The 23,940-nt window shown below is 37.2% G+C and overlaps 4 protein-coding genes and 2 pseudogenes across 5 annotated transcripts; all 6 read right to left on the bottom strand.

Annotated features, from left to right (window-relative positions):
* Positions 1–1,852: 1,852 nt before the first annotated feature.
* LOC144549300 (cytochrome P450 704B1-like) lies at positions 1,853–3,261 on the bottom strand. Its single transcript, XM_078298021.1, has 3 exons — positions 3,129–3,261; positions 2,359–2,643; positions 1,853–2,226 (listed from the first exon to the last, which is right to left on the bottom strand). The coding sequence occupies exons 1-3, from the start codon at positions 3,228–3,230 to the stop codon at positions 2,170–2,172; spliced, it is 444 nt and encodes a 147-aa protein (XP_078154147.1). The 5' UTR covers positions 3,231–3,261; the 3' UTR covers positions 1,853–2,169.
* A 1,476-nt stretch (positions 3,262–4,737) lies between these two features.
* On the bottom strand, positions 4,738–6,374 carry LOC144549289 (xyloglucan galactosyltransferase XLT2-like). Its single transcript, XM_078298011.1, has one exon. It carries the CDS (start codon positions 6,355–6,357, stop codon positions 4,942–4,944), a length of 1,416 nt encoding a protein of 471 aa, XP_078154137.1. The 5' UTR covers positions 6,358–6,374; the 3' UTR covers positions 4,738–4,941.
* Positions 6,375–8,027: 1,653 nt separating this feature from the next.
* On the bottom strand, positions 8,028–9,676 carry LOC144549279 (xyloglucan galactosyltransferase XLT2 pseudogene; annotated as a pseudogene). Its single transcript, XR_013509648.1, has one exon. The product of XR_013509648.1 is annotated as a xyloglucan galactosyltransferase XLT2 pseudogene (transcript).
* Positions 9,677–12,809: 3,133 nt separating this feature from the next.
* Positions 12,810–13,429, bottom strand: NEET (2 iron, 2 sulfur cluster binding protein). The gene is made up of 2 exons (XM_078320595.1): positions 13,144–13,429; positions 12,810–13,052 (listed from the first exon to the last, which is right to left on the bottom strand). Exons 1-2 carry the CDS (start codon positions 13,356–13,358, stop codon positions 12,953–12,955), a joined length of 315 nt encoding a protein of 104 aa, XP_078176721.1. The 5' UTR covers positions 13,359–13,429; the 3' UTR covers positions 12,810–12,952.
* A 3,696-nt stretch (positions 13,430–17,125) lies between these two features.
* Positions 17,126–18,628, bottom strand: LOC144549271 (fasciclin-like arabinogalactan protein 10). Its single transcript, XM_078297994.1, has one exon. The coding sequence runs from the start codon at positions 18,586–18,588 to the stop codon at positions 17,275–17,277; it is 1,314 nt and encodes a 437-aa protein (XP_078154120.1). The 5' UTR covers positions 18,589–18,628; the 3' UTR covers positions 17,126–17,274.
* A 4,391-nt stretch (positions 18,629–23,019) lies between these two features.
* LOC144547340 (fasciclin-like arabinogalactan protein 8 pseudogene) lies at positions 23,020–23,706 on the bottom strand (annotated as a pseudogene).
* Positions 23,707–23,940: the final 234 nt, after the last annotated feature.

The raw sequence follows: 23,940 nt of genomic DNA, 5'->3' as shown, positions 1-23,940 counted from the left end.
AGGTTTTGATTCGTGTCGATTTTCATATAGAATTTGGAATATATGGTTTTAAATTGAATTGGGTCAGATTTCATATTGTTCGATTTTGACTTGTCTCAAATTTCATTTCACTGTCAGTTTACTTCTCTAAAAACAAACAGATTGAATAAAATTTTAGTTGGACGTATCCTTGGGATGGAATCATTTTTTTTGAGAAAAAAAATGAGAGTTATGCTCTCATTTGATCACCTAAACCCTATTTTTTTTCCTATAATTTATAATTATATAGGAACTCATGCCTTAGCGGTGATAGTAGCCGAGGAGCCGAGGCTGACGTGGCGTCCTTAATTAGGAGTGTCAATCAAGGACACCTTTCTATCTATTTATAATTTGTATCGTATTTGATAAGATGAGTATTAATAAGATTTTCTTTTGTAAATTTATTGAGTATGAATATGAGTAAATATTTTTTTTCGATATCTATACGAGTAAAGATATGAGTAAAGCCTATTTTGTATTCGTTACCCGATTGGATAATTATAAAAATAATTATATATATTATATATATTTAATAAGCATTAAAAAGAGTGCTTTAATTTTTTTACTTGCGCTTAACATTATCATAATTTTTTTTTCAACAAAGAACTATATGTGAAATAAATGTATATGTTTTAATATTTTATTTAATAAATAATAAAAACAATTATTATATTAATAATATTCGTTATTTACCTACTACCGTTTCATTATCCATCAACTATAACTATAATGAGTAAGAACAATTTGTAACATGTACCGATGTAAAAATGTTTCCACCCAACAATTACTGTACCTGTTAGACACCGATAAGGCCCATAACTATGAAACGCTATCCTCTGCGGAGGTTTTACCTGCGGTGCTGCGGTGGTTTTGATCTGGTCCGTTCGTTTCGGATCGGACGGGCTGGATTAAGGATTCACCAAATTTTGAGTTTTTTTAAATTCGGACAAGATCTGATCTGGTCCGTCCGTTCCGAAACGAACGGACCAGATCAAAACCACCGCACAGCACCGCAGGTAAAACCTCCGCAAAGGATACGCTCTCCATAACTATGGTCTGGCTGTGGCAGGAAGAATTGAACAGATACTCCCAAATTCAAACAAAGGAAAAAAGGAAATATTTAATGCTGCAATTCAAGTAGCGGCCCAACCTACAAACTATTTAATGCTACCACTACTACGGTACTACCTCATCAGATCTGTATTTAATGTTTATCAACCTTCTATTTTTATTTTTATGACATATCTCAGAGGATACGCACTCCTCTCGTCCTTGTAAAATATAAGGATGTGTGAGAGCCCTTTTATTTATTTATGTTTCTACCCATATCTCAACTTTTTTTTTTTATTGTAAAATGATAGTTGTTCAATTTTAATTTATATGGAAACATTTATTATATTTTTCAGAACAAATTGGAGGGATAAAGAAAACAAAAGGTTGAGATATGGCATGGAAAAATTTTAACGGGTTAGGCTTTCGTATTGCATGCGAGGTGAGATAATCTGGAGTGATGATCTCTACAAGGCCCAGTTTATCTCAATTAATTGGACATTTGCTAGTCTGAAATGTAGTCTGAAATGTGTCCTGAAATCTGCTCTTTTCTATCCCTCCTCATCCAAACGGAAAAGCCCAGTCGCAGAACGTTCTTATTGGGCCTGTGCACACTACGCACCAAAAACCTCACAAGCCTTACCTTACCTTTATCAATGCTCTAACAATTGTATTATATTATAGACGAGTTTTGAATATTTTGGTCATGAAGGAGGAGGAGACATTAAACAATAAAAAAAGGTCATCAAATTAACCAACACGTGAGCACACTTTCTGTTCGGACCATTCTCAACTGATGAAGATTTATTTCAGTTTTTTTCTTCCCACAAGTTGGAACTTCAATCCCCCTTTTAATGCATCTTTCCTTTATTTTTGGAATTTTCATGAATTTTGTACACTTACAATCTTATCCCCAAACTCATCAATTTTAACCTTAATTTCATCTTGCAGTTTAGTTGCTACTCGCACTTCTCTTGCAATCTTATCCTGTATATGTAGATGCTTACACATCATATGATTCATATAGAAAAACCATGACAGGGTCCCAGCTGTCGTGTCCCTTCCCGCAACCATGAAGTTCAATACTTGTTATCAATACCACTACAAGGTTTCTCTTTTTTCTATGAGAAATCTCGACAAAATATCTTCCTTCTCCAGCTGTAACAAAGGAACAAATGCGTAAATCAATTTTCTTAGGCTCAAAAGTTTCACTGGAGTAAATGGCTACTATTTGAAAAATATGTATATATATACTTCACCGGGTACTTTTGAAATATATTGTACACTTACAATATCTAGCCCTTGCTCAGTCAATTGCTTTATTCTTCTATTGATCACCGCATATACAAAATCATCTATCAATTGGATGTTCTTCTTCATTGTTGCCTCTGAACCAACATTTAAAAACCTCTTAACTTTCCAGAATATGTCAAAGTACCGATATATAATCTGACAACTGGCCTCGTCAAAAGCTTTGGAGAATGCTTTGCCTTCTTCTAGCCTAGACATCACTCCCAATTCAACACCAAACCCAATTTTGAATATTGAATCCATACTGGATTTCATCATCAAATCCTAAAAATGCAATATATAAAAGTTCTAAAAAAAATAAACAAAAGAGGAAAGAGAACTAAGGCAATGCTCTCCGTGTGGGAGGTCATAAGTTCGAAATCTGGAAAGAACAATTCTTTGTGGATATTAAATAGTTAAGTGACTTAACTTTCAACTTTTGTTTAAAAAAAAAAAGAGAGATAGAAATGGTGGAAGAAGTCAGCAATCAATTGATGTACATAGACATACCGGCATTTCATTAAAAACTGTCTCAGATTCAGTTTTACATTTTTGCACACTTTACCTTTTTACCTTTGGCTTTTACTTACTACTTTTTTTCCTATTTTTGTTTTTGTTTTTGTTTTTGCTTTTTGCTTTTGTACTGGCTCAACTGTTTTGAGCATATTACTTTCTCATTTAAATGGAAGTTGCTTGTAACTGAACTCCTTGTTTTATTGGCTACAAAAAAATTAAGAACAAAGAAGAAGAAAATATGGAGAAAAAAATACTTGGATATCCATGATTTGATTGGAAGAGGCAAAGTCTGATATTATCTGACTAAGCTTTACTGTAGAGTTGTTAAACACTCGACTGCTATAATTCCTTAGCATCTTTGTAGAAAACTGAAAACTAGCAATCTTTCTCTGCTGTCTCCATTTCTCACCATCCACAGCGAATATCCCATCCCCAAGTAAGTCGCTCAGCACTTGATAATTAAAATCTCCCTGCAGTTCCCCACAATTCAATTTAACTCTAGAAAGTTGAGACTTTATGGTATGGGTTTAGAGGTACGTACCTTTTCATAGTTTGAGAAGTTTTGACTTTATGTTGGCAGGATCGACGGTGGAGACATAGTTGACAAAGGGGGTGAGGAAGCGAAAGGTTTTATACTTTTTGGAGAGGCTGATTTGGTATTCTGCTAATCTGTGCAAATTGAGGTATGCGTGAAAAATTGTAGCAGCAATTGGTGGGTAATTTCGGTTCCTTGATGGACGGAGCAGCAAACGCTTAGTGATAGTGATAAAGAGGGAAATTAGCAGAGCAGCAATAGCTGTGGTAAGAACCGAGCTTGGAATTGGAAAGAAATCCATGGTTGACTTTTGGCTTTTGGCTTGGGGATTGGGGGTTTTAAGTTTTAACCTTTATGCTTATGATTGATTGAATCACTAGCTAGCAATCTTGCATAAATTAGAATAAATCTACAAAAAGGGTAGGAAAATAATATCATATTGATAATCCATGCATTCTGTGCTGTTGACTGCCGACTTGCGGGGATATAAATCTGTTACGATCCTGAGGGTGAGGGATTGTAAGGTCCTACCATTCTAAATCCAACCTTTTACTTTTTGGATTGATAATCCATAGATATTGTTTTTATACGTGAATCTCAAAATAAATGAAAGGTTGGATTTAGAATCAGAGGACCCTACAATCCCTTTTAGGATCGTAGCAGATTTATTTCCGACTTGCGGAGCCTGGCTGAAATTTGTCTTTGGCAAACTTGAATGAATTTTGTATATCAAAATATCGCATCTAACGGAGAGTTGACGTTTTATATCATAAAAAGGCTTGACGACTTGACGTCCATGTAAAATAGTAGCGAACTCCCCGTGCTTGAGACGTGCTATGAAATATTAATTTGGGCACACACACACACACACACACACATATATCCTGAGACCTAAATACAGATAGTTAAGACGTGCTATGATTCAAACTCTGCAAGATTTCATGATCGAGTTTCCCAGCTGGTATTCCCATTAATAACAATTAATGTTGATAAAAGTCACAAGAAACTGTATTTGGGAGGAACCATTATTTTTCTGGTATACAAGGAGACTAATCTAGGACCAGTACCCGCTTGCAAATTGGGCAAGTTGCCAGTTCCTCTCTTAATTATAAAAGGCTATATATATATATATTGTAATCTTATTTTTTTTCTAATTGCTTGTAATTTAATTTTCTCAGAAACGTAATCAAGTTTCAATTTAATTAATTTCAACTAACAACCGGCCCATTTCCAGAAATAAATAAAAGAATCTACATGAAAGTTTTCTGTTGTTGAAGATTCGAATATCCCAATAACGCATAATTTAATTTTGGTACTCGTACTAGAAATCCTGGCAATATCAAAATGTGTATTACATATATTACAATACATGCGCATATTGATAATTAAATCATCAACATGCTAGCCGGTAACACAACGAATATAATATATATATATATATTCTCTGCATCGAAGGTGTACTGGTTAACGTACTAATTAAATATAAATCCCTACTGAACTGGTCCCAGAATACCAATTCATGCATGCGCCACCTACAACCTTTGAAACTTCGTGGTGCCTATTTTCTTTCTCCGGCGCTGGTCCTTCAGCTGCCGTAGAATACCCTTCAGAGCAATGTCAAATGCATCGTCTATCCCTTGGCCAAGAGATTCTGACGCATAAACCAATCTCGGTATCAGTTTCACAACGCGCTCTCTCAATTCCCTTACCTTGTGCTCACTTATGCCTTCCAACACTGCCCTAACACTTACATTCCTCTCTCGCATGTCCTGCCGGTCTATAAATACCGACCACTCTGGCTCATCTCCGTCTCCAGGTAAATACCACTTGTACTGCATATACGCACTCCGCTTCCAAAATAACACCGGCACTGACCCTGCCACCATGCAGTCAAACAGCGATCGCCTCGTGAAACTGTCCCCCCTTGGCTGCAAACAGAACTCTGAATCTAAAAATAGATCCATTGTTTCTGCACTGCTGTTAATGCACTTGCCCTCGCTGCAATCAACTGATCTGCATTTGCTCCCCGCTTGACCACATTCATTCAAAAGCAATCCTCGAAAGTCGTTTTTGAATCCTGACCGCGGTGCTCCTACATACCCAAAAAGAGTCTTTCTTTTCCGATTCAGTACGAATTGTTGCCACTCATAGACATCAGACACGGAACGAGGGTGGAAACCGGTGGGGTAAGGCACTGCCACATCCTTTTCATCCCATGGGTCTCGCTCAATCAAAAGTCGTGTAGTGTTTTCCATCTCTGTCATGTAGAGAAAGCTACTGCCCCAGTCGCTCTGATGGGATCGGCGGAAGTCCCAGGTGATCCGCCCAAGTGTTATGAAGTGGTCCCAGCCGTGCGACTTCTGGTATGGCGATTGATTCTGGAGCCATTTGAGGAGTGACAAGCAATCTTGGTCTCGATCATAAGAGGTGGAGTTAGGAGACCAGAGGTGTGGTTCGATTGCAAGACCAACGTAAAAAGGTATATAAAATGCTGATGCTTTAGACGGGTTCAGGGTTCGGCATTGGTGATTAAGCATGCGGTGATGAAATATGATCTCGAGAGCAAACTGGTCTGTGGAAAACCATGATTGGAGAAGACTTGCTGGCATCAGAGCTGTGAATTTTTTATCTGAGTCCATGACAGGAAGTCCAAGACCTGAACTGGATAAGGCTGCACACCGAGACGGCCAAGGGTTGATCTTCTCACATCTCTCAATTAAATCGTGATTAAATGCCGGCGGGAGATTGTACACGTAGACAAAGCCGGCATCGCAAGGCGACTTGGAACTGGGGCTAAAAACCTGGATAGGGTGAGCGTATAAAAAGAGAATGAACTGTATTGATAGAAAGGATACCAAAAGAATTACTCGGTGTAGAGTTTGAGGTTTTCGTGGTTTGATAGGGAACTGCTGCTCCATATCTTTGGAGTTGTTTAGAAGGAGATGCATATTTGATCTTTCTCAATTCCCTTTGTGTACAGACTCTGATATGGAGTTTTGGATGAAAGCAGCGCCACCGCCACTGTGTTAGTTATGGTTTATCTCTTGGAGCCTGAATTTGTGGTTTGGTTCATTGGTTGACTGGTTGTAGGCTTGTAGCGCTTTTATGCGGGGGAGCTGACGCCTGTCGTGCTTGCCTGTCACTCCCCAACGATTATTATAATAAAAATATCTCTCTTTCAATTTATATAAAATTCAAAAAAGAATAAAACCTGATGGCGAACATTGATGCCTGTTGTTTTTAATTTCTTAATATCCAGGTTTTTGGTGAAAGTGAGATTCTGCAATACCATTATTTAATTTAATGATGACCGGAAAAATAGTTAATGAATCTTCTTTTTCGTACGTGTCGATACTTAATTTGCAGGTTCATTTTATTATTATATGATTTTTTTTTTATAATCAAACAGCTCATTTTTTGAACGCTAATTAATTAAACCCCAAATATTAGCTTATGTTAAGGACTAGGCCGTCTTTTATTTCAAATGTTAAGGATTAGTTTAAATGCTTCTCAGTCTGTTTGTTTTATTATTTAGTTTAAATGCTTTAATATTCATTAATTTGCTTTATTGCTCAATTCAAATTTCTTAGTGTTTCATATATTGTTCAGATTTAATTGCTTAGTGTTCGGTCTTTGTGTTTATTGTTTAGCTTAAATGCTTTAATATTTGGTATGTGTTCATAATTATTCATTTTAAATTCACATTTTGCTTGTTTAGAATTCACTAAGATATTTTGAAGTTCATTTCATTTTATTAATAATTATTTAGCTTATACAAGTATTCAGTTTAACTTATATTAAGATTAACTTGAATTAAATAATATTAATATTGAACTTAATAACGATTTAGATTAGCTACATATAAATACTGAACATAATTCTATCCTTGTTAGACAAGCAAAGACATGATGGAAAGAGGCAAAGTTGCTATATTTGCCCATACAAATGCAGAGAAAAGCAACATTCCCTTGAGCATGCCAGACAAAGTTGCAGGAAATCAAGTCGGTACGTTGCTCAAAAAAAGAAAAGAAAAGAAAAGAAAAAGGCAGATAAATATGGGCCGAATGGAAAGATATTGAAGAAACCCAGGAAGGCCGGAAGGCGAGGAGATATTTGGAGATCAAATAATGGGTTCCTTTTGAGAGGAGGGACTGGGACAGGACACCGCAGGCGCAGGGGAAACAAAATATTGGGCTAAGTCTTTGCTTCACTAACAAGGAAGAATTGACAGCTTCTTATCTGTTGACAGTAAAATTAAAAAGCCTAGACATTTCAGATTTTGACCAAATGACAAATCTAATCACAATTCTTGCCTCGTAAGTCGTAATACCGAGCGAGCATAGAAGAATAATGATATATTCACATCTCATCTGACCATTATGATTCCTCTTCTTTTCTGATATAAATTAATATTACCTAATCTGAGTTCAACGCTTGAGAGTGCATTGACTTTCAAATAATCAAGACGTATATATTAACTCTGCCACATTTTTCTCTTTTGTCTTTTCTACAAAATAAGAGCAAAAGTTCGATAAATTAACATCATATCAGAACCAACATGAATAAATGTATATCAGACCAGCTGGAAATTAAGCCAGCATATCAAGCTTAATTCTATTTGTAACAAAAAATAAAAGTCTAGTACCAATTGAAAATAAAACAAATTAATTAACAAGAGAAGAAGGACAGGAAAAGAATTAGTAATGAAGAACCTCTAAAACTCCTAGCTAACAAGAGAGATATATATATAGTAGATCACCAACTAGATCATCTCCATTTTTTCTGTTCTTCCTCAAACCGTGCAAATATCCCCTTAAGAGCGATATCGAAAGCATCATCCATCCCTTCTCCAAGCCCTCGTGCACCAGCCGCATAAACCAATCTCGGTATCATATCGACCACCCGCTCCCTCATCTTCCTCAATTTTTCCTCACCAATTCCTTCCAACACCTCTCTAATATTTACACTACCCCTCCTCACCTTTTTACGGTCTATAAACACTGACCACTCATCCTCTTTTCCCTCCTCGGGTAAAAACCAACTATGCTGATCACGTGTCGTCCTCCGCCAGAAAAATACCGGCACAGCACCAGCTATTATGCAGTCAAATACCGAACGTCGTGTGAAGCTGTCCCCTTTTGGCTGCAGACAGAAATTTGAATTTAAAAATAGATCAAGTGTCTCGGCACTACCATGCAAGCACTTGATATCGGTACAATCAACGGACTGGCATGCGACAGGCCCAGCTTCTTCACATGATCTGTTAAGCAAGATCCTGAAATCACCTCTAATATTCGGTCTGGTCGCACCGGCAAATCCAAATAGTATTCTCCTATCCTGCTGAAGAACAAAGTTTTGCCAATCACGAAGTTGCATAGCAGATTGGGGATGGAATGAGGTTGGGTAAGGTATCGCCACATCCATTTTGTCCCACGGGCTTCTTTCTATTATAAGCCGTGTCACATTCTGCATCTCTGGCATGAGGAAGAAGTTACTACCCCATTTTTCTCCTGGTTGCCGTCGGAAATTCCATGTAATCCGACTGACAGTGAGGAAGTGATCGTGGCCGTTGGATCTTTTGAAAGGTGGTTGGTCCTGGAGCCAACGGAGCAAGAGAGAACAGTCTTGATCTCGTTGTTCAGGAGTAGCACTCGGATTCCAAAGATGGCGGTCAACAGCGAGGCCAACATAAAATGGCACATAGAATGCAGTTGCTATAGTGGGGTCAGACGTACGACACTGGTGGTAAAGCATCCGGCGATGAAATATTTGTTCGGCAGCAAATTGGTCAGTGGCGTACCATGCAGAAAGAAATCGGGAGGGGATTATTGAGGCAAACTCAGAAGAGACCTGAGGTCCAAAACCAGCATTGGCATAAACCTCCGATATCATGAACCTATTGTCAAGTGCATCCCGGCCACTTAAGAGATCTGCGTTGAAAGATTTGGGAAGTTCATAGACATAGACTAAACCGTCTTTGCAAGAGGTGGTGACTGAGGGCGGAATGAGAGGCAAGAAGCCATCACCAGCGGAGAAGTAGAGGTTGGAGAAATATATATGAAGAAAGATTTGAATGGAGATTATGGAAAGCACGAGAGCGGCCCGATTGAAAGGGGTGAGAAGAATTGTTATGGTGATCTTGTCTTTCTGTAGCGGTGGATAGATAGGAGGATCAACCTCAACCTTACTTATGCGTTGCCTTGCTTTAAATTTGGGTTCGGAGGAAGTGTTCAGTGTACAGTAGCCCATTATTGCTTAGAGAGGAAAATCTTGCTAATTTAGTGGTATGAACTATGAAATGCTTTGCACTCTACTTCAGTTCGGTTCGGTTGCCATATACTGTGAAAGGATGAATCAAATATATTATTTTTTTAAGTATTTTTCGATCCGAGAAGTGCTCCGTTAGTTGCTTCATTAGAAGAGATTATTAAATTACACCTATGCCTATAGCCTATAGGCTATAGCTGTATTCCAGAAGATTGAGTTTTAAGGTGATTAATTAATTAATATACATTAATTTGTTAAGAAAAGTAAAGCCTAAAAACGCTAGTTATCACGTGGATGCAGCATTTTTAAACAAAAACCATGGACCATAGCCGTGGCTAGTTATTGCTCAAGAGTGTAAGAAAAGTCTAGAAATTGGTTAGCAGCTGTCGCGAATGCAGCATTATTATTTTTTTAGCTTAATCTCTCTCTCTCTCTATATATATATATCCAAGGTGAAATGCCTTAAAATTAATTTCCATCGCTTAGATCAAGATCGATGCCTGTGTGGCTGTCGAGATCTCTTTAAAAATATATATTTCTTAAATCAAGATGCTTTGGAACAGATGAGAAATAAACTAACAGCAGCAGATTCTTGAGGCAATCTTTCAATTAATTTTGTCGAGAGCTCCGTTAAAGACGCCCCTTCCCAAACTCATTTTATATTAGAAAACAATTAGTGAAGCCAGTAAGACAGAGCACCTGGCATCTTACTCGATCCATTTTCCTTGTCGAATTACCTAGTTAACATCTGATCGGACCGACCAAATTTCTTACTACACGCTATCCGATTCTACATGCTTCACACTGATCGTTCTTTGTTCTGCCAAAACACCGACCTACTCTATGTTATTATGTCTATGCTCTGCACATGACAAATTGCGGAAAGGCCATGCCAAAATTCAGCATCTCTCCTCGTATTGATCTCATCTAATCTCATCCTCTCTCAACCAAATCCCAGGAACAACCTCCGATGTGCCCATGGCAGCTGCCTCCATCCTGGTCTCCACGTCCGATAAGTCTGATCTCACCTCCTTTGCCGCCTTTTGGTACTGCACTTCCCTCTCTCTCTCTCTGTCTTCCTTTGCAACAGGACAGCTGACATGTTACTAGTTCCTTACGACAAACAGTGTCTGTATGAGGGCCAGTCCAAAGCAATGGGAGACATGAAGAAGCCCCTGGACTCCAGCTTCACTGACATCTTTGCCCCCAATTACAAAGTTGTGGCAACTAGCCTCACACCTATCACTGGTTGCCTCATGCCTGATCTCTACAGCAAAAATAATTTTCAAGTATTCTTTTTTGTGCATGTGAGGTCAGGTCCTTTTATTTGTGAGACTACACTGCTTTTTCATACTTTAGTAGCTGGTAATATCATAAATTGCTCTAATGTGCCATATCAATCTGTATTACCTTACCTGGAAACAGTCTTATCCCAACATTCATCTTCTTGTCAACTGATACAAAATTTAAAGAAACATCACAAGGTAATTTTTATAGATTTTTTTTGGCTGTTTACTTGGCTTTATTGAAATTTGAGTTTTTTAATTATTTAAATTTCTGAATTTTCAGGAGTGACAATTACATCAAATATCCAGTGGGAATTGCTAGACAATGTCCGTTTTGTCCTCTTAGAGACGTCTGGTATACTTTTTTTCCCCCAAATACAAGAGTTAATGTAATTTTGGTTTTTAAGTAGTGCAAATTATACAGCCGTTGTAAAAAAATTCACAGATTACTTGATTAATATCAGGAAATGAACAGAAATTCGTTACCATTGATATGAACTGGCCATCTTTTAAAAATTAGAAGTTATGGAAACCAAATTGCCTGCCACAACGCTAAGACTATGATTTTCATCATTTTAGTAAAATAAAATGACTGCATAGATTTAACTGGTACAAATGAGGATGAACTAGAACCAAAATATAAAAAATCTGGATCGTAAAAGGGAAATGTACAGTATGTAGGGCTATCTGTTTCATTCACTGTTTTTAAACTACCAGATGTAAAAATGATGCTTGCTATTTTTGAATTACTGCACATTAAATATGTCAATTCTTACAAAATATATTGTATATTTCTAGCTTGTATTGCTATTGAATATATGAGAGTACACTGCACAGTTAATATTTGGATTGTTGATGGACCAATCTAATGAAGATGCATGTTAGACTCAGGACATAAAATTATTGATTGCTCTCCAAGTTTTATCTGCTCTCCAAATTTATAAGCAGCAACAATAAATTTTTGAAAAATGTGTAAGATGTATTTGAGTTTGTTTTAGATCTCAGTTTCACCTGTTTTTTTGGTAGAGCATTTCTTCTTGAATAGAGTGAAATATTTACTGATGCAAGAAAAGGAGGGACATTGTACTCTACTAAAAGGCATTATTTGTTTAAATGCATTCATAACCTATTGAAATTCAATCTTGATGAGGTTGATGAAGGAAAAGATCTCAAGAAAATTAAGGTATCAGTTATTATTCTGTTTAAATTGTATAACTGTTAAATAACACTAGAGTTAATTCAAAAGATTTTTCATCCATTTTTCCTTAATGTTTTCTTTCAAAAGAAAAAAAAGATTCTTAATATTTTGGGTAAGCAAGCTTCAAAATTGCTCATCAGACCCACAAAAAAAAAAAAAAAAAACGCCCCTGGAAGTGAGAAAAATATGACTATGATATGTTACAGGGGTCAAATTTGGAAAATATGATATTTTAAATCTGGAACTAAAATGGTACATACATAATGAACTTTCAGTAAAAATCCCAAGAGTTGTACATATGTATTGAACTTTCACTGGTCCTAAGAGTTGTATTTGTTTCCCTTTTTTTAAAAGGTCAGCTGGCCGACTAGATCTTTTTTCCACGATAATATGACTACTATAAGCTAAATATTTAGTTTGAATATTTTGTAGGTTAATTTGCACACCTAATTAAATACAATCAGATTTTCCTTTTTAATTGTTTTTCTTGTATAATATTTTTTCCCCATAGTCCTAGTCCTGATACAATAACTCTATCAAATTAAAAGAAAAACTGCCACATCCAATCATGTTAAGAATTTTCTCCATTGTTTTTCCTTACTCTCTTTGATGGAACACTCATAAATCATTGAAATGAAGAAGCCGCGTATGAGCAAATAAAATGAATTAATAAAAGAGTTTATAGAAAATGAACATCCTCAAAGCCAGCCAAGTTATTTAGCATACAGAATATAACTACTGAGCGTAACATATATAAACTGAAAAGGATTTAAATACAAGCAAAACCTTGTCTCATTTCTTGACAAGCAAAGGACCAACGTTATCTCCAGTAGCCTTGTTGTGCTTCACGTGGGTCCCATCACACAGAGGGAAAGTCCCTGACCTCCAACATCTTCAAAATAATCCATACCAACGTATTCAAATTTAGAAAAAAATAAATAAACTAAAAAATTTGAGCAAAGAGATGTATGTATAAGGTATACCTGCAATAGGCGGTGAGAGGCTTTTCGAGTTCCGCAACGACCACGGAATCAACGACCTTGGTTTCATCTTTGCGAATTTGCGGGTTTATGCCTCCCTCCGCCCGAACCGAAACCGATCCGCGCCTAGTCTTCTGATTGAAAGCGACAGAGGAGGTGTAGGAGAAGTGTGCTCCTGCTCCGACTCCGAGCACTGCGCTTGCGATGGTAGAGGCCATGGGATGGACTTGATTGCTCACTTGACAGATCAGTTTCTCTGGGTAGGTGCGAGGTGGGAGATGGGATAGAATCATAGAACAAATAAAAAAGGTTGTGGTTGCCACAAGCTCTTTGTGGCTAAGAAGGGTCCATGTTTTAGATAGCTACTGCATTGTAAATTTGTAATTCGTTTTTTACAAAGAGCAGCCCATTTATTACTGAGCGAAACATATTGGGCTGGGAAAATTTAAGAGAAGACATTATTGGGCCTCATTTTAGTTCATAACTTGAAGCACACAACAATTATATGAACCACGTTTACAGAAATGAAGAACAATCATGATTCATGATTTCATTCAACGTGTCTTAGTTATGGAAAACTTGTACTGTACAGCGTCAGCGTCAGCGTGTGCTGCTGATCGGATCGGGTCGGATCATCAATTAATGCAGTAGTGATTAGTGAAGAGAGAATGAAAGGAATTGAGATCTGGGCCATCTGGCCTATTCTGTTAATTCATTTTAGTTGAAATTTCATTTTGTTTATAACGTCTCTGTTGGACCGATTATCTCAAAACTTGTTTTGCTTCCAAAAGTTTTGTAACCTTAATTAAATTCAGCAATTTGAAAAATTGGCAACATCCAGTTTAAAATACAAATGCAACTATATATGGAATGCGTAGAGAATACAAAAACTTGTATTGCTTGGGATGATTAGATGATCCAAACAATAGAAAGATATGTTTCAGTTAAGATATGTTTCTTTGTCGGAATTATACGTAATGAAATTTCACAGACATGACATGGAAATCCACAAATTAATTTACGGAAACTCATATTCCAGAGAAAGAGAGATAGGATTATGTTGTCGATATCAATATGTATATATATATGACGTGGATAAGGACATTAGTATCTATGTCATTATTTTCACAAATTAAAAAGAAAATAAAACGTTTTAAAAAAAAAATTTCCCAATTATGAAACTGATAATAATGTTTATATAATTCAACAAAATTTATAGTGATATTTAAGAAATTCAAAATTCTTAATACTCGTACATTTTTATTTGTAAGTGTAAAAATAGTTGCATGACAAAATATAACCTAAATTATAATATATTTATGAAAACGTTTAGTAATTGCTCAAACTAACAAGGAGTCAGGGCAAAAGACAAGCATATAACGAAGTTAGATTGAATTATTTTTTTCTCACGATTTATTGAAAGAATGAAAAGATAGAATTTAGAAGAAAAAAAAATCATACCCACACTAAATATAAAAAGGAAAAATAACAATTAATTTATAAAGTGAAGTTGTCTACAATTCTACATTGGTGAACTTAAGAACACCCAGTTCTACTCCTTAACAATTAATTAATATTATGGTATTGGAAACATTGAGATGCCAGAGCACTAGAGCAGAGAGCAACAGCCACAGGGTACGGACTATGACAAACTTGAATACATTATTTATTTATTTATTTATTTAAATGCATAATTATGTACGGTCACCCTAACCTAAATTCTTTCATGCGGGGTAGGGGGGGGGACCGTCTGACCGACACGGGACTACGAGTTGACCATTCTTTCAACAACCGCATTCATCAAATACTCATCAAAAAAATAAAAAATAAAACTCATCAAATATACTTTATTTATTTGTTTATTCATCAATTAATGCTTCTTCACAGGAAACTTTTTATAAATTATAATTTAGAAACCAATAGTTAGAAACCAACGTGATTACGTGATGGTTTATTTTCTTTTAACAAAAATTATAAGCATCGAATAAGCTATTCAGTACGTTTTATTTAAATTCAAGGGATACTGAATAGGCTATTTAGTATTTTAGCACCTTCTATGTCATAAGTTTTTCGCTACTAACTGTGTGGCCTTCTCTTAAATAGTTTTGTACTACTATTCGGTATAGAGTTTATTTATTTATTTATTTTTAATTTTTTTCGATGCTATAATTTTATAGCGAATTCGGATTGGAACCGAATATTCAGTACATGAGATAGACAGATTTTCTATGGACTGTCAAATAAAAAGGTAAAAATAGAAGGTATCAAAATCAAATAGACAATTTGGTACCCCTTGAATTTTAAGGGAAGGTACAAAATAGCCTATTATTTGATAATTATAATTTTTGTTAAAAAAAATATCATGTTAGTTTTCTAAATTATGGTTTGTATATAATCCATAACACCCAACTACACTACGCAGCCCCAACCGGACGTTATAATCCATAACGTCCGGAGTAGAAACATATGCAGATCCGTGGACTCTCAATCGTATCAATTACAGTTATACGTGGCACATGATAATTGGATGGTCCAAACGGTACGGTTGAGTTGCCTGCTCAGTGCTATTTATTTTTGGGAAATGGTTTTTTTGGTTCAGTATAAATTGATGGTGCAGGACTGCAGGTGTAGGGGCCGGTTACCGGTACCACATACTGGTAACAAGGGAATAAGCTGTCAGAGTTGGAAGGAAAGTTACCAAGGGGTCCTCACAATCTGCGTTAATTGCAAGCACAAAGGGAGGGCATCTTGAAATCGAGCACAAACTCAACAGCTATTTCTTTATTTTAGATAGCAATGCAGGTTGGCAATCTTAGGATTAATACCTGTATCAATTTGAAAGTGAAATCGGACTATAACAATTTCTTTTTCCAGTATGTAATTTTTACTCTCTATTGATTAATTTCTTTCTCTTTCTCTAATTGGCTTATTCAAAAAATAGAGAAAGGGGAAAATGAACGTTTATCTAATCTGGACTCATTGATCATTGATCATTGATCATAGCGGTCCATTTTCTAATCCGAACAAAGTTTGCTGAACCCAATAAAAATGGTTAAAACTAATACTCTGATCGGAATAAAAACTGAGGAGAGAATAATTCAATTCAATAGAAAAGAAAGGATTGGGATTGATTTGGAATTGAATTTTGTTGACTGGAAGGAGTAAAATGCATAAGCGAATTCAATATTTGACAATGAAAGAAAAATCTAAAAGTTCAATTAATTTACAAAGGACTGCCATTGCCATTACTCAAAAGGAAACCTTCGTAACAGAAGGAAGAAATAGTCAAAAAAACCTAAAACGAAGTGAAAACGAAGAGGTGAAACTCACGGCTCCTCATTAACTCAGCCAGATCCATACTTTAACTCTTTCCTCCCCGCCTCTTCTTCTCCTCCTTTAGTTACGACTTTCTCATAAAGCTGGGGTCCACAGCTTCTCCCACAACAACGAAAGGGCAGGGTACGTGCAACAGCAGATAGATGAGGGTAGCGACATAATTTTATCTCAACGAAATCGTTTCTCGTCAAATACCTTCAACTTTCACGTGATTTTGGAGGAAATATGCCCTCTCAAATCCATCCGAATCAAATCATCTCCCTTTGAGATCTATGTTCCGATCAGACAACGGAAAAGAATTCTTATTCTATTTCTCGTTTGAGCAAAAAAAAATTCGTTCCGATCATAGGGTAATAGTATTGTGTTGTTATTACACCTTCATCAGTTACAAATAAGATGTAGCAACATATCAGACAAGATATTTTAAAATGTAGCATGTTGATTTAAATTGAGCAATATATATGGAGCACTTTATTTTTAATACTTATACTAGTAGTTTAATAAGAGTAAATAGGAGGAAGAGGACGGGGTAGAAGGAATAAAATTAAAACCTACAATGTCATTTTGTTAATAATATCTTTGAAGATTTTTAAAGAGGGTATTTTAATATTTTATGAAAATTAATTGAACTCCCAACTCTTCTGGCGAAGCCAATCTCCAACAAAATATATATACCCACAATAACAGAGCTAGAGCTAAATCAAAGATAGACTAAAATAAAGAGGATGAATTTCTCCACAATCTGCCATGCATAATCCATACAAAAAAATTAGACACAACTCATCAATTAAATTACTCCTACAAAAGGAAAACCACAATGCAGATTGATGCAGCTACCAAACTTGCTGCTGAACAAACAACAGATCTCACGGCCGCAGCCTTCACATCAGCAGGCGTTGCATCCTCATCAGCGGCAGGTGCATCAGACGGTGCCGCATCAGGAGACTCTGGCGGTGACGGAGGTGAATGAGAATGAGTTGGTGCCTTCTTGCTTCTAGGCTTCCTGGCGTGTGGAGAAGGTGCAACAGGACTGTCAGCCACCGGACCTGGTACTATAGCAGGGCCCGGTGCTGTAGCAGGAGCCAACGTAGGTGCACGGGCCACCGGACCTGGTGCAGCTGGGGCGGATGCGTTACCAAACAACTCACTTGGTAAAAGCAAGCTATCCACAGTGAGAACACACATGGGTGTGTCATCCAACACAGTAGACGCCACACGTGAGGTGTCAACCCCAGTATCAAGAGAAACATCGTCGCCATGAGAAATTACCGAGAGATCGTATTTCCCTGAGCTGGTAGACGCCATAGTAGCGATCGGCCCTTTGGCAGTCTTAAGTGAGGCCTTGGGAGTGTAAGAAGGCAGCGCATGGTACTGAAGAACGGTAACAAGGTCGGCACTTGACAGGGTAGTAAGATCGGGTGCACCATCAGCCTTGAAAGCATCGTCATTTGGAGCGAAGAGAGTAAAACCGTTGTCCATGGCTGATTGGTACATTTTCAGCACGCCAGAGGAGGTGATTAGCGAAGAAAATATCTTACATCCAGCCTTCTCTAGGAGAGCTGTGAGGTTGGAAGTGGAAGGGGAAGAGTCATCCATTAGCCCAGGGAAGGTGATCGGTGCTGAAATCTCAAGCACCGAGAGGTTATACGGGATTTGCTTCACTGACTTAGTGTATGTGGCATCAAAAGCCGAGCCTGGTTTAGCAGAGGCAAAACCAACCCGGCCACCTCGCAAGTTTGTGATATTAACAAAGCCAAGGTTGCCCGGTGCGTTGCCAGTGGTTTGGTAGAGAGTGGTGGTGAGGGTGGTGCCATGTGTGAGGTCATGGAGCTTTTGTGGGTCGAAGTAGTCTAAAAGGCTGAGGAGGCGGAGGGCGTTCTTGATGCCGGGAAGGCTTTGCTTGGTGACGAGAGAAGACATGACAGAGTTGGAGAGAACAAGGCACGTGACCGTCTCGTGTGAGTTGATTTCATCGCATATCTTGGTTTGGGAGAGGTAGCTGTTGTAGACTGAGTACTCGGGGAAAGCATCTAAAATGGCTGTAATGTTGTGGGAATCAGTAGGAATTAGGAGAGTTAGGTAGACGAAAATAAGAAGATGATAGAAAGCCATGGCTAGCTCTAGCTGAAATGGAGGAAAGAGAAAAGGTACTCAAAAAAGGGTATCGCCGTATAGCCGTATAGCTGATTTTGGGGTTTTGGGACTGACTGGGTTAGGGTTTAAGGTGACAAGTTAACCATGGTTGGGTTAACTCGGGTTTGGGTTTGGGTGTTCCATTCCGTTCAGTGTAGTTGTTGTAACTTGTAAGTTGTAACGAGGCAAGCTCGTGACTTCGTCTGCGAGCATGAGGACATGATGAGGACATGAGGTGGCCAGGCTGCCGGGCTGAGGCAGACTTCAGAGTTCAGATCACCCCATATATTTGAGAGATTCAAGTTAAATTTGAAGTTGTGTTGAATTTTTCTTAAAAAAAATATGTATATATATTTTTTATTAACTCTTTAGCTGTACAATTTTAAGCAATCTACTATATATATATACCCTCGTACAATAGGGATGGAGCCGTTGCGTTAAAATAACGTCATTGTAACCTCTCCGTGTTACCCGCATAAAAAGTTTCGTCAAAAGTCTCCTGCATACTGAATTAGCGTTGCAAAATATTGTTTATTGATTACAGCTGGAAAAATATGACAGAAATCACAAACTCAAACACAGTTCCCTACTCGAAATTATGTTGGCATCTCATCTCATATTATATGATTTTCTTTTGTTTTTTGCTTGAAGACATGATTTCTATCTGTGTGCTTATATTTTTCTTTTTTGGTAAAAAGCTTATAGTTTTGATCCTTTTAATGGATTTTTTAGCCTTCAGGCCTGAAATTCTTACAGTTGAATTGGGCCTAAAATGAAAATAACTTACAGCATCTAGTAGAGTGCTCAGCCCGCCAGATATATTCAGTTGATGGTAATATTGGTTATTTTTTACTACGTTGGATAAAAACATAACGAAGGTACATGAGTCATGAGCCAGGGATCTAATTACTTTTGCTAAGTATCTGAACATGAAGATTAGCTATGGAATTTTCTCAGTATCTTCATCTTTTATTATTATTATTATTATTATTAACAAATTGCTATTGCCGCCTAGTTTAAAAAGCGACTACTTCAAAAAGTTGCTACTGCCACCAGTTTGGTTTTTATTAGCAAACAAATGCTGCATTGGTATATTATATGTACTCTAGAACTGTAAATCTAATTAGTACAAACCTGTGGTCAGCTTTCACCCGGCAACTAAAACAACAACTCCTTCAGCACCTCGCACTTATTCATGAAACAGGCAATCTTTAATTGGAGCATCAAGTAAGTAATTTTTCTTCTTCCAAGTAATTTCAATTTTGTGCTTCATGTAATGGTAACTATTTTCAATTTCCTGTCGAGAATATGTGTTGGTGCCCTCGAGCCAGGGTCCATTGGATGTATTTCAATCTAATGAAATATTTTTTTTTTGGTAAAAGATAATTTTCTTGTGCAGTCCTTTTAAAATAAGTCAGCTCTTAAGTCATTAGTGAGGGCTTGTTTGTCAGTTTAATACGAGTCATTTTTTAAGCTAGTTAGTGAAGGAGATGGACTTCATACTCTCAACCAGATAGTTCATTTCAAATTTCAAATATTATTTATCTTGCCTTTTCTCATCTCGAGCAAATATAAAAATCAGATTTCTTTCATATTGTAGCACTGGTCACTGGAGTGTGAATCTGATCCATATTTATTTTGTAATATAGTGAATATCTTCATAAGGCTTTTTTTGCCCTTACTAGCTAACTAAAAAATCCGGCCTCACTTTAAATCCAAAATTTACAATTTACAAATGGACAAAGAGTAAAAACTGTACATCTCATCTTTGGTTTGCTCTGCTTGTCAGCTAATATGCTTTTGTCATACTACTTTGAAATTCATTAAATAAAATTTCTCTGTCCAATAAAAGCTTTGATAAACAGTTGTATGTATGAAGGGAAAAAGTGTTTTTTTTTTTACTGAACCAAAAAAAAATGATGAGATATACATTACATTACCAGTACAGCACAGCTTCTCTCGTAAAACCCCATAGACAAGTATTTAATTCAAAATGATAGTTACCAGTACATTACCAGTACAGTAAAGCTCCTCTAGAGTTGAAGAAAAACTCTATAAATAATTGAAATTAAAAGAAAATCCACAACTGAGATTATCCTAAAAACCACAAAAAACTGAAAATAAAAGGCACATACTACTGAGATTATCCTAATTGTTTATCCCATTACAATTGAAGTATCAATTTAGCCGCCTTTCAATGTACAGAATCATGCTGGCACATAAGCTGAAATGTCTTCTAGTGTTTGCCCATTGTCCTGGCCTAGTTTGGCAGACTATACGGAGTTTGCAGAACCTCTCTATTTATATATCTGATCGCTACTCTGACCTGATTTTGTTGGAAGAAAACGCAAACATCTTGCGACCATCTCTAATGCATGCAAGGAGGGGACCTGATCAACGTTCTCAGAAGCCATTACCTGCAATAGCTGTGGAGTAGCTATATCTGAATATGAAAATCAATCTCTGTTATGAAAGTTTGGGATGGTAATCCTGTGAAAGATTGTGCATTTAGCTGGTGCGATTGTTCAGTTTATCTCTTTTGGCATGGCATGGCATGACGCCATCTTGCATGGACTGGTATATTTGAACACATTGAGCAATAGTCTCTGTAGCTCTCCATGATGGTAGTCTGGTAGGTCTTGTTAAGCATAGTTCTTTGTAGCAGCGAGCAACACCTTACAGTCAGAATAAATCACATAATTTTGTACTAGCTGCTGAGACCTATATATCACAATGGCTTTTTGCATATTTCACCTGTATGTATTATTATTTCTTCTGTTCCTTTATGAAAATAAATAGTTGAAATACATAAAAAGCTCGATTCAATTTCGCTGAAATACGCAAAAACCAATAGTTGGCTAATTTTTTAGCAGAAATGATCCATGTCAATTAAATTTAGGTCTGGCAATTTCAAATCCAGTTATTTTTTTGGGTTTCTACAGCACAGATGGAAGGTGTGTGAGGGGACTGTATTTCACATTGCGTGAAGTTCAGGTTCCTATATTTAGGCCATTATGGTTAGACAATTCCAGAATGTATCCTCAATTCATCACAACTGGAAGCCTTTTCAACCTATCATATTGATATGATGCTATTATAGAGTAAGAAACTAGTAATAGTTCATAATCTTTGTATTGGTTTGTGATGTGTATCAATGTGATGTTGGGTTATTGAGGACAAAATTGTTCAGTTTATTGATCTGGTGCAAGTTCTTGATGCCTATATATATAATCAGAAGGTCAGTTTAAGTTATTTCTTGCCAATATTGAAGTAATATTTTGCAGAATTTACATTCATAGGTCGAGGTTTGCTCAACTATGCTATTCTAGAACTTAATAGGGTATAAACTATAAAAATATCTCATCAAGCCTATGTTTGACAGTGCTGAGTACTATTAATCCTATGTTCAAAACTCTCATTGAGGCCTATGTTTGTCATTGCAAGTATGGTAACAAGTTTCAAGCCTACATTTGTCAGTGTCAAATTTGAATCCTACAGTATAATTAACTGCCGGTGCCACTTTTTACTGAGAATCCATATTCTGGCTCCAAATTTACCAACATATCAAATTCTTGAACCTACTTTTAAACTCAAATTTACAGCCCTAAATCTACGGAAAAATATTCTAAGTCCATCATACGGTCGGGCTGCCAATCAGCCCTAATTTTGCCAACAATTTTCTCCGGCAAAAGACAATTAAAAAAACAAAACAAAACTCCTGTCAGTATATCACTGTACACTTGTACAATAAGCCTCATAAACCCTGCATCAGTTTGCAAACCATCACTAGCTTGACTGGTCAAACGATAACAGCATTGACTGGTAAACTGATAAACTGATTAATTAAAAGAGATTTAGATAGTTAGTTAATTAGTTTATCTCAAAAAAAAATTAATTAATTAGTTAGTTAGTTAGTTGTTAGTAACAAGAGAATTACTAGATTTGTCAGCACATGTTTCTTGAAATAAAGAATGTGTTGCGTGCGTTAGTCCATGAGCATTTCATCAACTCGGATTCAATCATTCAAACAAATAGAAACCCACGAAATTTTGGATTATTCATCTACAGAGGACAAAACAAAGAATAACTAAGATTGCTCTCATAATAGCAGACAATTCTTCATAATCTGTCTAAAACATAAAAAAAAAAAATTTGAACAAAAACAATCTATTCTATACTCTCACTAAAAAAACAGTAATGCAGACTGAAGCCATCACCAAACTCGCCAAACAGGCAATCGACCTCCTGGTTGCACCATTTTTAGCAGGGGAAGGTGCATCACCATCGGGAGATGGTGGTGATGGAGGAGGTACGTCAGCGTAAGGTGGAAGAGGTACATCATCGTGAGGTGGAGAAGGTACGTCATCGTGAGGTGGAGAAGGTACGTCATCTTGAGGTGGAGAAGGTACGTCATCTACGAGGTGGGCGTCGGTTAGGCCTTATTCCTCTATCTGGCTCAGTTAGTGGAGCCTCAGCTCCAGGAGCTAGTGTTGTACTTGGAACCGGTGTAGGTGTAAGGGTCACCTGGCCCGGTGCGGTTGGCACTGGTGCACCAATTAACAGTTTGCTTGGTAAGAGCAAGCTCTCAACAGTGAGAACACTCATTGGTGTGTCATCAACCACAGTAGAAGCAACGTGTGCGATGCTCACACCGGTACTGAGAGACACCTCATCGCCATGACAAATAACTGAGAGATTGTACTTCCCCAAGCTGCTTGACGCCATAGTAGCAATCGATCCCCTGACAGTTCTAAGCGAGGCCTTGGGAGTGTAAGAAGGCAGTGCATGGTACTGAAGAATAGTAACAAGATCGGTTCTTGACAGATTAGAGAAATCAGGTGCACCATCAGCCTTGAAGGCAATGTCCGTTGGAGCAAAGAGTGTAAAACCTCGCTTGTCCAAGGCCGATTCGTAAGTCTTGAGCACGCCAGAAGTGGTGATTAGCGAAGCAAACATCTTACATCCAGCCTTCTCTAAGAGAGCCGTGAGGTTGGAAGGGGCAGAGAAGGGGGTCGGTGATGAAATGTTGTGTGAAATGGTTGGAATAATGAGAGTTAAGTAGAGGAAAATGAGGAGATGATGCTCATAAACAGCCATGGCCAGGAATGGGAAATTAAGCAAGGAAAGACAGAGGCCAATATAGAGGTATTTATAGCTCAAATATGGGGTTTAATTTGGGCCTGGTTAAGGGTTTAACGTCAAGAGGTAACCATGGTTAGTGTGGTTAACTGTTTATAACGACCACCACTAACTGCCGTTGAGAACCGTAACGGAGTTTAACTATAATTGGGATTTCTGCTTTATCGCTTAGTCTCTGTGTGATTCCCTTGT

The sequence above is a fragment of the Carex rostrata genome, chromosome 2 (genome assembly GCF_964058835.1).
Source record: "Carex rostrata chromosome 2, lpCarRost1.2, whole genome shotgun sequence".
Taxonomy (NCBI): domain Eukaryota; kingdom Viridiplantae; phylum Streptophyta; class Magnoliopsida; order Poales; family Cyperaceae; genus Carex; species Carex rostrata.
This window is presented reverse-complemented; position numbering and strand designations above follow the sequence as displayed.